Here is a 13307-nt window from a genome sequence, read left to right as displayed (position 1 = left end):
CCTCGGGGGAGGGTGGAATAAGGAGTGATTGCTAATGAGGATGGGGTTTTTTTGGGGGGTGATAAAAATGTTCTAGAATTAGATAGTGGTGATGGTTGCACAGTCATGTTAATATACTAAAAACCACTGAGTCATATATTTTAAACACCACCTGTCTGTCAGTTTCTCCTACTATGGTGGCTGCATGTTGCTATGATACTGGAAGCTCTGCCACTGGTATTTCAAATACCAGCAGGCTCATCCATGGTGGACAGGTTTCACTGGAACTTTCAGACTAAGACAGACTAGGAAGAAAGGCCTACTGATCTACTCCCCAAAATTAGCCAGTGAAAACCCTGTGGATCACAACTGAATATTGTCAGATCTAGTGCTGGAAGATGAGCCCTCTAGGATGGGAGGCACTCGGAATACACAGTGGCTGCTACAATGGACTCGAGCATACGGATGATCGTGAAGCTGGCACAGGACCGAACAACATTTCATTCTGTTGTACTTGGGGTCGTCATGAGTTGGAGCCGACTCGACAGCGCCTAGCAACAACCGCATGAACTTTAAAATAGTAAATTTGATGATATGTACATTAATTTTTACATACTCAAATTGTTTTAATTTTTAAAAAGCCCAGATTGTTTTAAAATGGAACAAAACATATCCACAAGCTACATCTCTGACTGGGGCTGCCAATTTTCAACCTCTAGTTTACGCGTCTGTCTCCCCAATAAGAGCAGAAGCGCCTGAAGGAAAGGTCCTACCTGAAGCATCTTCATGGTCCCCTGTCCCGCCCAGAGCTGGCACTCTAAGGGCAGGTGCCCAAGCCACCACAGTAACTACAGCAACATGTTCATCTAGGCCACGTGTCATACTCCACAAAACCTCCCCAGGCCAGCTCTGGTCCTGAGTAACAGTCATGTCTTAGGCAGGGCCAAGGAGGTCCACGTTCAAGGATACCTTTCCCAATGTCATATGGCAAGAAGGCAGAACCAGGAAGAGGAGCCAGGTGTCCTGACCAGGTGCAGCCTATGGGGTTCTGCCATAGCCGTGAGGCCCCTGCCCCTCACTCGTCTTCAGCATTCCCTCAGGGAGTCCCAGTAGCTTTCCACCATCCCTGGGCATGGTGGTGCAAGGACTTGGCCAGGCAGTTTTTCAGAGGCTGTACGCTTCAGGTTGGTCATGGGCAGAGGTTATGCCTCAAGGTCAGAGAGGCCTGCCAGTAGGGTGGCCAACCTTCCTGGGACTGAGAGTTTTCCTGGAACATGGGACTTTTTGTGCTAAAAGTGGGACAGTTGGTCACCATACCTGCGACGGCTCCATCTCCTTTCTCCACCTGGTGGGGGAGTCTGCAGAAGGGTGGGTTCCTTTTCTCCCTGAGACACTGTCTCTCCCTTCCTCTCAAGTTTACCTCTTTTCTGTCTCAGTTTCCCCCAGGGTCCTGCCCATCCCAGAACCATCCATCTGCAGAAAGGAATCCTCTCCTTTTGTTTCTTCTTTGATTTCCTTCAGGGACAGCAGTTTTCCAGAACCAACCTGTGAGCCCTGGTGTTTGCGGAGATGCCTGGGGGCCACCAGGCAGAGGAAGTGAGAGGAGTGGGGGCAGCGGGCAAGGCCCTTCACCATGCTGCCTTCAGCCACAGCCTCCCTGTAGGCCATCGGTTCCCTAAGGGCAGGAACTATTTTCTGTTTTGTTCACAGCTATACCTCTGGGCCTGGAAGAATTGTTGTGTTGTTAGGTGCCTTGGTTCAGACTCACAGTGACCCTATGTACAACAGAGTGAAACACTGTCCAGTTCTGCCCCATCCTCACAATCGTTGTTATGCTTGAGCCCATTATTGCAGCCACTGTGTCAATCTATCTCGTTGAAGGTCTTCTTCTTTTTTGCTGATGCTCTACTTTACCAAGCATGATGTCCTCTAGGTACTGATCCCTCCTGATAACATGTCCAAAGCACGTGAGACAAAGTCTCACCATCCTCACTTCTAAGGAGCATTCTGGCTGTATTTCTTCCAAGACAGATTTGTTCATTCTTCTGGCAGTCCATGGTATATTCAATATTCTTCGCCAATACCATAATTGGAAGAGTAGAAGTCCAGTAAATATTTGCTGAATGAATGATTGAGTCTATTTTCCACTCTAGGATCCCCTGGGAGATGTTTGAACTGCTAAGGAAAAAAAGAGTTTGGAAGCTACTGGCCTCTGGAATAAATTCTGGAGTCTTCAGAGTGTGCCTGGGTGTCCCAGGGTCTGACTGCCAGAGACTGGGTGCAAGGTCAGGGAAGGAGGGTGGGCATACGGAGAGGAGGGAAGCGGAGGGTATGGGGAGGGGAGGGAGGAGGGGGGAAGGGGGGGGGAACTGCTTTTAGCCCTAGGGTCCCAGGAAGGCAAAGTCCAAGTCAGACGACAGTAATGAAGGAATTGGGAAGCCGATCACCTTGAGACACATGATGACCCCCAAAGCAGCTTGGTCTTTCCTGGGAAGAGTGAGGTGACGGGGGAAGGAAGCCCCTCTGGAAAGGAACCCCAGCTTTAGAGAAGCAGTCACAGGTCCTTTCTACCCTCCCCACACCAGCCCCCATTTGCCAGCCTCAAGCAGCAGAAGAGTAGGTAGAAACAATACCCACCCGGAACCCACCTGGGCCTCCTATTATGTCCTATTTCAGGCTAAGGAGTCCAGCCACCCTTGGAGTTATATGTTTCCTCTTCCCCAGGGCCAAAGGCAGTCCTGACCCTCCTGATCCTGGTTACAGACTGAGCCCTGACCCCTGCCCCACACTGAGTCCTGACCCTGGTCACAGGCTGAGTCCTGACCTGGTCATACACTGAGCCATGACCCTGGACATACACTGAGCCCTGACCCTGGTCACACACTGAGCCCTAACCCTGGTCACACACTGAGCTCTGACCCTGTTCACACACTGAGCCCTGACCCTGGTCACACACTGAGCCCTGACCCTGGTCACACACTGAGTCTTTACCCTGGTCACACACTCAGACCTGACCCGGGTCACACACTGAGCCCTGACCCCAGTCACACACTGAGCCCTGACACTGGTCACACACTGAGCCCTGACCCTGGTTACACACTGAGCCCTGATTCTGTCACACACTGAGCCCTGATCCTGGTCACACGCTGAGCCCTGAGCCTGTTACACACTGAGCCCTGATCCTGGCCCTCAAAGAACTACAGGAGGCTCCAGATGCCTCAACCTGTCTTCTCCTATTACTCCTCAGGCCTGAGTGACAGATCGGGTCTGTGGGTGTCAGAGACGAGTCCCATCTCTGAATGACTGCTGGCAGCTGGTGCTCAAAGTGGCTCATGGGCTGCTGATTTCCCGACCTTCCTGAGATTGAGCTTGTGACAAGCCTCCGCTGGTATGGGAACACAGCAGGTGTCTAATAGATATCTGCCCCCTCCGTAAGCCCCAACTTCAGGCTTCTGCAGAAAAGCTGACACTCCCCTTCCTGCTCTGTAGCGCTAGCTGCCTCAGCTCTCCTCCCCACTCCTCTCCCACAGGGATAGGCTCCACTTCTCTTTCTTTCCCACCCAGCCCCAGGACAGAGCTGTGAATTGCTGGGTACCAGTCCCCTTCCCTCTCGCCTCTCCCTCCCTCCTGGCCTTTCTCAACCCAGATACACATCACACCCGCCCTCATTCAGTGTCCTCAGCTGGCTGTCACCTAATCCCTGCAGAGGCATTAACCGATAATTAAGATGTTAGCAGTAAACTTAACGTGTGATTCCCTGCCAGGAGTATTTTGGTTTTAACAGGTTGTTCTTGGAAATGGGAAAACCTTCAAGACCTGGCCAAATGGCAAGGGAGGATGCAGAGTGGAGTAGGGAGGGGGTGTATTTTGTGCCTGGAGCCCTGCCAGCCTTCCTGAAATGGACGGAAGGCTGAGATGGACAAAACCGGGGCATGAGAGCTGCCTTCCAGTCTCAGTCCCACCACCCAGGAGTTGATGACATTATACACATGATGAAACCCTTCTGAACCTCAATTTCTTCCTCTGCAAATGGGAAGACAGAATACCAACCTTGCAGAACTGCAGTGCAAGCTGACAGGTAAAGCTCCTGTGCGCAGCACACAGGAGGCCCTCAAGACATGAGCGCCCCTGTCCCTAACTGCCCTTTGCCTCTCCCATCATTGAAGGTAACTGTGTTAGCTTCACTCCTCTCACCTCCTCCCTCTCTACCCCCAATCAATCACCAAGTCTATTCTCTTGACTTCCTAAATGTCTCCCCAGGCAAAGATCAACTGCGAGACCTGGACAGACATGAGACTGTGGGAACATTTAGCAGATGACAGGAATGGAGCATCAGAGCAGTGGGGAAAGGAAAGCTTACTCAATAAACAGTGTTGAAACAACTGGCTAGCCATTTGGAGGAAAACACATCCCTACCTCAAACCACACACTTGAACGCATTCCAGATGAACTAGAGATTTAAACATTTTAAAATATCATAAACAACCAGAAAACAATATAGGAGAATATTTTAAAAAATCTTGCAGTGAGTAAGACCAGAAACTCTAAGGGAAAACGGTGACAGGTTTGACCACAGGACAATTTTAAACTTTTGCGGGGTTAAAAAAAATGTAAATGACAAAAAAAAAACCTGTGAAAAATTATTTGCAACACATGACAGCTAAAGGGTTAAATTCCTTAATCCCCTAATCAATCAATTTGCTCTTGCAAATCACTAATACGCATTTCACCTTCTTTCTTCTCCTCCAGCGCCCCCAACATCATCGAAACCATCCTCACCAAAGTCACCCATGACCTCACCACTGCTAATGCAATTATCAGTTCTCAGTCCCATCTTACTTGATCTTAGCAACATTTGACACATGCTTGAAAGAGGTCTCGCCCATGGCTTCCAGGACACCATATCTGCCTGCTTCTCCTTCACCTTGTTGGTTGCTCCTTCTCGGTTGACTTTTCTGGTTCTTCTTCAGCTCCCCAACCTCTAACTGATGGAAGTCCCAGGGCTCGGACTTTGGACTTCTTCCCTTTTCTACCTACACTCACTCCTTTGCTGAATGGATTTAAATACTAGCTTTATGCCGGTGACCCCAAATTTGTATCCTCAGCCAGACCACTCCCCTGAACCAAGTCCCTTATATCCGACTGTCTATTCTCCATCTCTACTTGGATGTTGACTGGCATCTCACATGACATGTCCACAGCCAGGGCAGTCTTCATAGGCATGCGACCTGTGGACCTGGAGGTCAGAATGGCCCCGTGCTTGTTTATTTTTTACTTTTTTTTGACAAAGGGTCCCACATTTTAATTTTGTACCTGTTATGTAGCTGATCCTGTCCACGCTGAGCTCCTGCTCTGCCCTACGCCAAATCTGCTCCTCCCTACTCTTCCTCATCTTTGTTGATGGCAACCCCATCCTTCCAGTTACTTTGACCAAAACCTTTGGAATGATCCTTGGTTCCTTTTTCTCTACCATCCACACCATCACAATCTGTCAGTCAGGGCCGGATTAAGGCAAGTGAGGGCCCTAAACACTGATAATCTGTGGTGCCCCCTCCTCTGCTTAGTCACACATTCGAATGGGATATGTGCGTTACAAATAATCCGAGAAACTGGACTGTATGAAGAAGAACACAGCATCAGGATTGGAGGAAAACCAATTAACAACCTGCAATACCAGATGACATAACCTTACTTGCAGAAAGCAAAGAGGACTTGAAGCACTTACTGATGATGATCAAAGACTACAGGTTCATTATGGATTGCACCTCAACATAAAGAAAACAAAAAATCCTCACAACTGGACCAATAAGCAACATCAAGATAAATGGAGAAAATACTGAAGTTGTCAAGGATCCATTTTACTTGGATCCACAATCAACACCATGGAAGCAGCAGTCAAGAAATCAAACAACGCATTGCGTTGGGCAAATCTCCTGCAAAAGACCTCTTTAAAGTGTTAAAAAGCAAAGATGTCACTTTGACGACTAACCCAAGCCATGGTATTTTCAGTCGCCTCATATGTATGTGAAAGCTGGACAGTGAATGAGGAAGACTGAAGAAGAATTGATGCCTTTGAATCATGGTGTTGGTGAAGAACATTGAATATACCATGGACTGCCAGAAGAATGAACAAATCTGTTTTGTAAGAAGCACAGCCAGAATGCCCCTTAGAAGTGAGGATGGTGAGACTTAGTCTCACATACTGTGGACATGTTATCAGGATGGATGAGTCCCTGGAGAAGGACAACATGTTTGGTAAAGTAGAGGGTCAGCGAAAAAGAGGAAGACCTTCAACGAGATGGACTGACACAGCGGCTGCAATGATGGACTCAAGCACAACAACGATCATGAGGATGGCGCAGGACTAGGCAGTGTTTCACTCTGTTGTACACAGGGTCAGTATGAGTCAGAACCAACTTGACAGCACCTAAAAACAACAATAATATACGTGTGTGTGTCTTAGTTATCCATGATGTAATTTGTTTTTAAATGCGACTGTAATATTAGCATGAACACGAAAGTGGTGTATGCCATTTTAACGGAATGAGATGAACTGGATTATAAAATTTTTAGTGGATGCGGGGTACTAAGATTTTTACTATATACCACATTTTCTATGAAAAGTATATTCCACATATTCTACAAAAAGAAAATGAGTCAGTGAACTTAGTTGTTTCAATAATCAATGTAAAATTCTGTTGATCTCCCACAATGAAAAATTGACTTTCACCAGTTTTGCTTTGAATGGCTCAGACTTCAACTTTGACGCTTCGGGCAAATGCTGCCCCCGTTTTGTTGATGCCCGAAGCACGTGCTTGCCTTGCTCACTGGGTAACCCATCCCCGCTGTCAGTAAATCCTATCGGCTCTACCTTTAACACTCACCTAGAATCTGCCTACTCTTCTCCACCTCCACCACGACCCCCTAGTCCAAGCCCCCCACCTCTTCTCTAGATCGTTGTATCAGCCTCTTGACTGGTCTCTCGGCTTCCACTCTAGCCCCTCTTCACAGAAGCCACAGTGATCTGGTTAAAATGGATTTTAGATCACGTCATATCATTAGTCAGAATCTTCCATGGGTCCCCATTTCATTCTGAGGAAAAGCCAAAGTCCTTATGGTGGCCCACAAAGCCCTGCACAATCTGGCTCTCCATTCCCTCTCTGGCCACATTGCCTCCCCCACCCCTTACCCTGCTCCAGCCACACTGACCTTCTCAATGTGCCTTCAACAGGCCAGGCCTGCTCTGACTCAGGCTTTTTGTGCTCACGATTCCCTCTGTCTGGAACATGCTTCCCTGAGACATCCACAGGGCTCACTCTCTCACTTCCTGCAGGTCTTTACTTAAATGTCACTTCTCAGCCAGGCCTGGCTGCCATATCTAAATTTGCCCATTCCCCTTCCTTAGCACTGAACACTCTCATACAGAACACATTTCACTATTTACCTTTTTCCTTGGCTGTCCCTCCTCCACTAGAGCGTACGTTCCACAGAGCAGGTATTTTTTCTTTCGTCAGTGTTGTGTACTGTTAGATCCCTAACCAAAACGGAGCCCAGTACATAGCAGGTGTTCAAAAAGTACTGAATGAACGGATAGGAGAATACACCAATAGAAAAATGGGCCGAGGCCGTGACGTGAACAGGCAATTCAGAAATGAAGAAGTAGAAACAGCTGACAAGCATATGCAAATATGCTCAACCTCATGAATGAACAAAGAAATGTAAAACAAAGTCATTTTTACCTATCAGATTGGCAGGGATTTAAGTGATTGACGATGCCCATGGTTACTCACTTTGTGTGAGTGGGAATCAGCACCACCTTTCTGGAAGTCCACCTGACTGTATGGACTGTATGCTGAAATGGGCATGTCCGCAGACCCAGGCCGTCCACTCCCAGAAACATCCCCAAAGGACCCATAACACAAGTGCACACAGATGTAGTGTATGGGGAGGTTCCCTGAGTGACATTTATAAATATCCAAATGCTGGAAACAACCTAAATGGCCACTGACAGGATTAATAATTGATAAATAATTTACAGACCATTCATACAATGGATGTAAAAGGATGGGGAACCTTTTATGAAAGAACCTGGAATGATCCACATGCTATATTGTTCAGTGAAAAATCAAATGACGGAGCATTATAAATAGTATGACCCCATTATTTTTTCTCTTAAAATATATTTATAAGTGCATAGTAACAAGTCTGGAAGGATATACATGAAACTGTTAGCAGTGGTTAGCCCTGGGGAGGAAGAGAGCATGGAAATGGCTCAAACTTCATGCTTTAAATACTTATAGATAGATAGATACATGGATGGATGAATGGGTGATGGATGGATGGATGATTGATAGATAAATAGATAGGCAGATAGGCAGACAGATAGATGATACATGGATGGATGGACAGATGGATGATAGATAGATAGATAGATGGATAACCTATAGAAAATATACTACCTTAATAATCAGAAAATTACCCTGCTTAGGGAGAAAACATCTCCTATGGTTCCCTGATGTTAAAGGATGCAGAAACAGGACATTCCAAGCCCTCCATTATCCACCCCTGCCTCATCCCCTGTTACCCACCCCCTGCCCCTCACACCTTCAAGTTCTCTGGGTTCCAAGCTCATGAAACGATTTTCTATTCCTGGAACAGACCAGTTCCTTTCACAACTCCATGCCTGGCCTGTCTCACAGCTCTGTTCACAGGTGCGAAGCCCCGGCCCACCCCACCCCGTGACCTCTCAGCCTGGACTCTGCTGTCAGAGAGCCGGAGGGGGGAAAGAAGAGAAACCCTAGTGCATCCCATCCCAATAGCCAGGATTGCTGCTCCCGCGTCCAGCGCGGAACCCCCAGGTCTTGGCCTTAGAGATGGCCTGCAGGACCCGTGGGTCAAGAAGTGCCCACTGATTGTGGCCTGAGCAGTCAGGGCCACCCCTGGCTCCAGGATACCCGCCATCGGCACTGGAGGCAGCCGGTCAGAGGAGGCCGAGCGGCCGGAGGGGAACTGGGAGTAGCTCCTGCTAGGGTTGCTAGATTTAGCAATTAAAATGGTATGTCTCATAAAATATTTGGGACACGCTTATAATAAAAAATTATTTGTTGTTTGTCTGACATTCAGATTTAACTGTGGGGCCTGTATTTTATCTGGCAACTCTAGCCCCCATCCAACCAGCCATCAAGGAGCCTGGCACCAAGCAGAAAGCCTCCACCTGGGATTCCCGGGTGCCTCAGAGAAATGCGAATGTACCTGCCAGGGGTGCATTCCTGGGCTGGGAGGAGCCTCTGCCCTGGAGGAGTCCCTCAGCAAGCTGGGAACTTCCCAAATAAGGACTGCCATTCACAGAAGCACACACAGCAAGGCCACGTACAGCGATGCATGGTAGCAAAAAACCAGGATGACAGCAAGGGGAACAGAACGAGAGATACAAAACCTCCTACAGCCAAAGCACTTGGCACCCCCGGACACCCTTTTACCTCAGTAATGAAGTCATTCCCGAGGTTCACTGTTCAGCCAAAGATTAGACAGCCCCATAAAACAAAATGAGACTAATGGGGCACAACAGTCCAGGGACAAGGACTAGAAGGCAGGAGGGGACAGGAAAGCTGGTAGTAGGGAACCCAAGGTTGAGAAGAGACAGTGTTGGCGTGCAGTGGGGTTGTTAACCATTGTCATAAAACAATATGTGTGCTAACTGTTTAAGGAGAAACTGCTTGTTCTGTAAACCTTCATCTAAAGTACAATTAAAAAAAAAAAAGCACTCAAACAATAATAATGTCCAGCGAAACGGATCCTCACCAAACTGCCGACAGTGAGCAAGTGACAGTGAAACTGGGCTGGGAGACATTATGGGTACCTGGGCCTTTCAGCCCCCAAAGATGCAGCCTGGGGAGGAAGGGTGGCTGCTGGGGCGGCCAGCATTCTCAGAGGTTAGGAACTTCGCCATAGGAAAGCTGCTGCTGCTGGGGCCTTCAGACCTTACATGTGTCTCCCATACCCTGCCATTGCCCCTGGCAGGGGCTCATTCACCAAGAGCCAGCCTGGGTCAGGGGACCAAGGATGAGTCAGCCTGGTCATTACACCAAAAGCCCCCTACTCTGCACAGAGCCATGAGGCAGAGACTTGAGCTCACCTCTCTCCCCTTACCTGGGTCAGACGGCGCCGGGATGCAAACATATGGGCCTCTGGGGGCCCAGGGAGCAGCAGTCTGTCCGTCTCGGTCCCAGCATGCACTGTGGGGGAAAAGCAGGCAGGTTAGTGCGGGCAAAGGTGGGGCTTCTCGCTACCCCGCCCCGGTGGGCCCACCTGAGCACAGGTTTCCCAAGGCAGATCAGGATCCCCCAGCCCAGCCTGGGCTCAGTGGTGCCTCCCACCTCAGGTATGGGCCTCAGGGCACCAGCCTACCTCCCCCACCACCAGCCCCCTTGAGTGGCCAGCCCTTGACTGATCACAGCCCCAGAAGCATAAACTCCCTGGCCTGGCATTCAAGTCCACGTCCTTCTCTCCATCTCCCAATGTCCTCCACAGGCCGGCCCCACCTCTGCACTCCTGTTCACACTGGTCTCCTGACATACCCACACACACAAATGCACAAATGTGTTACCCCACCCCATTCTCTCTGAGGTTCTGATTGCTACCCTTCAAGTCTGTCCCACTGCCTCTCCAAAGCTTCACTTACATGTTCTCACTGCTGGCACTCCTCAACCAAGGAGTCTGGCTTCTGCCCCACTACCCCCATGATATCCTCAGCAAGGTCCCCAGGACCCCATCTGCTTATGCTAGGCACACACACCAGTCCCCTGCCTCAGCCTGTCAGGCTGGCTGACTGACCACCCCCTGCCGAGGGAAGCACTTTCTCTTTCCTTGGCTTCCTGACCCAGCCTTCCTCGTTTTTTTTTAACTCACACCGCTCCAGCACTCCTCCTAGACACCCTCACAAGCTTCTGTGACCCATGCTTCCCTCCTCTCTCCTCCCTGGGCCATCTTGCCCACACTCCTGCTTCAGACACTCTATCCCTACACCCCCCAATGGCCCCATCACATCCAGAGGAGAGTTGAAGCCCTCTAGCCTGGCCTACAAGGTGCTACCCAATTCTCCCCAACCTGTCTCCCATCTGCTCCTCCTCGCTCACTGGGCTCACTCCAGCCACACTGGCCACCTCACTGCTCTCTCTGCCTGGCCCTGCCTCCTCCGGATCTGCACCTGCTGGCTCCTCCTCCTCATCCAGGTCTCAACTCAGAAAGCCTTCCCTGACCTGACCACCCCATCCCTTACAACACTCCCACCACTCATCTGAGGGAGCCCCCCTCACCCCAGGCCACACCACCCTGACTAATTTACTTGGTTTTCCCTGTTTCAACAGTCCCACAGTGAACTTTTTAAAGTCGGGTTTATTGAGGTATAATTTACATACAGTAAAATTTACCTTTTTGAGTGTACAGTTCTGAGAGTTTTGACAATTGTGCATAGAGCTGTGGAAATACCACCACCACAATCAAGATATAGAACAATTCTCTCACCCTCAAAATTTCCCTATGCTGTCCCTTTGTAGTCAACCCCGCCCCCACCCCCAGCTCCTGGCAACCACTGATCTGTTTTCCTTCCCTGTGGTTTTGTCTTTTCCAGAATGTCATCTAAATGGAATTATCTATATGTAGCCCTTTCAGTCTGGCTTTGTTCACTTAGATAATGCATTTGAGATTTATCTGCACTGTTGCTTGTGCAGAATTTCTTTCTTTTTATTGCTGAGCAGTGGACCATTGTTAGTTCATTCACCAATTGAAGGACATTTGGTTGGTTGGTTGGTTTGTTATGGCAAGTGTATTTTTAACTTTATAAGAAACTGCCAAATTGTTTTCCAAAGTGGTTGTACCACCAGCATTTCCATCAGCGATATATGAGAGTTTCAGTTGCTCTGTATCCTTGTCACCACTTGGTATTGTCAAGTTTTGTTTTGTTTTTTAAGTCATTGTAATAGAAGTGCAGTGGTATCTTGTTGTGGCCTTAATTTGCATTTCCCTAATAACTAATGATGTTGAACATCTTTTTGTGTGCCTGATTTATATTTTATAGCACCATCATTATTTGAAATTATCATCTCAGCTTATTCATTTGCTTGTGTATTCTCCATCATATGTGAGAGCAAGGACCTTGACATCTACCCTAGCAGCACCTAGATCAGTACCTGGCACTTGATAGTGATGATGAAGATGATGATGTTGATGATAGCTAACATTTAAAGAGCCCTTATCATGGGCCTAGCACTGTTTTGAGCACTTCACGTATATTAACCAATTTAATCCATACAACTACCCAAGCAGATAAATGCTATAAGTATTCCCATTTTACTGAGGAGAAAGCAGGCAGAGAGAGGTAGCTAGCCCAAGGTCACAGCACTAATAAGGTGCTGATCCAAGCTTCAGTCCCAGATGTTCTGGAGTCAGAGTCTGCACTTGTAATCAGTACGTTGCAGTGCCCATAGTAGTCAGTCGACAAGTAGTTGTTGAAAGAACAAAACATGGAAGAAAGCCAACAACTTCCAATTATCTCTCTCCAGACTAGTGTTTTCCTGGGTTTGAGACCCTTAGATACAGTGGCTTCTGAATATCTCTTCTTGGATTTTCTCCCTCCAAAACTGAACTCATCCTCACTCCCAATCCTGCTTCCCCTCCTGGGAAGTTCGTCTTAGGGGATGATGCTGGTATTGAGAGTGATCAGTGGGGTAGGAGGGAGAGCCAACCTCAGGCCTGGGCCACAGCGCAGAGTGGTGGGTGCAGGAGCTGAGCCTACCATGGGCTCGTTTATCCATGGGGGACTCCTCCTCAAAGATCTTCCCATCAGGAGCCCTGAACTTGACTTTAGAACAAAGGCTGAGTGTCTTCAGAGCTTTATCCCTAACTCAGGTCTGGGACCAGCTCTCAGAATGGCTCTGGGGCCCCCAACTCAGAAGATCTTCTGCCCTGGATGGAAGACTCAGTGGAAAAAAGAAGATTTTAACAGGGCCTTGGAGCTGCAAATGAGGACAACGAGATGCAGGCTTAATTGTAGATTTATAGTTTGAACTTGTGGTGCTTAACTTGGGCAATTATCACCTCAAATGTTGGATGCTCCTGTGGGACAACACGGGAGACAGGGAGAAGAAGAAGCAACCCCTCAAGATAAAAACGGGGCTGGCAGGCGACATATGGGAGCTCCTCGAGTTGAAAGCTCTCAGTGTCTAGAAGTGCCCTTGTGACTTTTCCCTTCTCCAAGAAGAAGGAAGTCTTGGCTACAGTGTAATACACTGTTCCCCCAACCAGTGAGTACAAAATAGCTTCTTTGAGGC

The 13307-nt window shown here is 48.5% G+C and overlaps 1 protein-coding gene across 1 annotated transcript in view; it reads right to left on the bottom strand.

Moving 5' to 3' along the window:
* LINGO1 (leucine rich repeat and Ig domain containing 1) overlaps window positions 1–10214 on the bottom strand; it is a 70423-nt gene extending 60209 nt beyond the window's left edge. The window contains exon 1 of the mRNA XM_012555082.1: window positions 10129–10214. Within this exon, the coding sequence (XP_012410536.1) occupies window positions 10129–10158 (30 nt within the window). The 5' untranslated portion in view covers window positions 10159–10214. The remainder of the gene's footprint in view (window positions 1–10128) is intronic.
* Window positions 10215–13307: the final 3093 nt, after the last annotated feature.

The sequence above is a fragment of the Trichechus manatus genome, unplaced genomic scaffold (genome assembly GCF_000243295.1).
Source record: "Trichechus manatus latirostris isolate Lorelei unplaced genomic scaffold, TriManLat1.0 scaffold00030, whole genome shotgun sequence".
In the NCBI taxonomy this organism is placed as follows: domain Eukaryota; kingdom Metazoa; phylum Chordata; class Mammalia; order Sirenia; family Trichechidae; genus Trichechus; species Trichechus manatus.
Note: the sequence above shows the minus strand (reverse complement) of the source record. Positions and strands in the feature narration are given on the sequence as shown.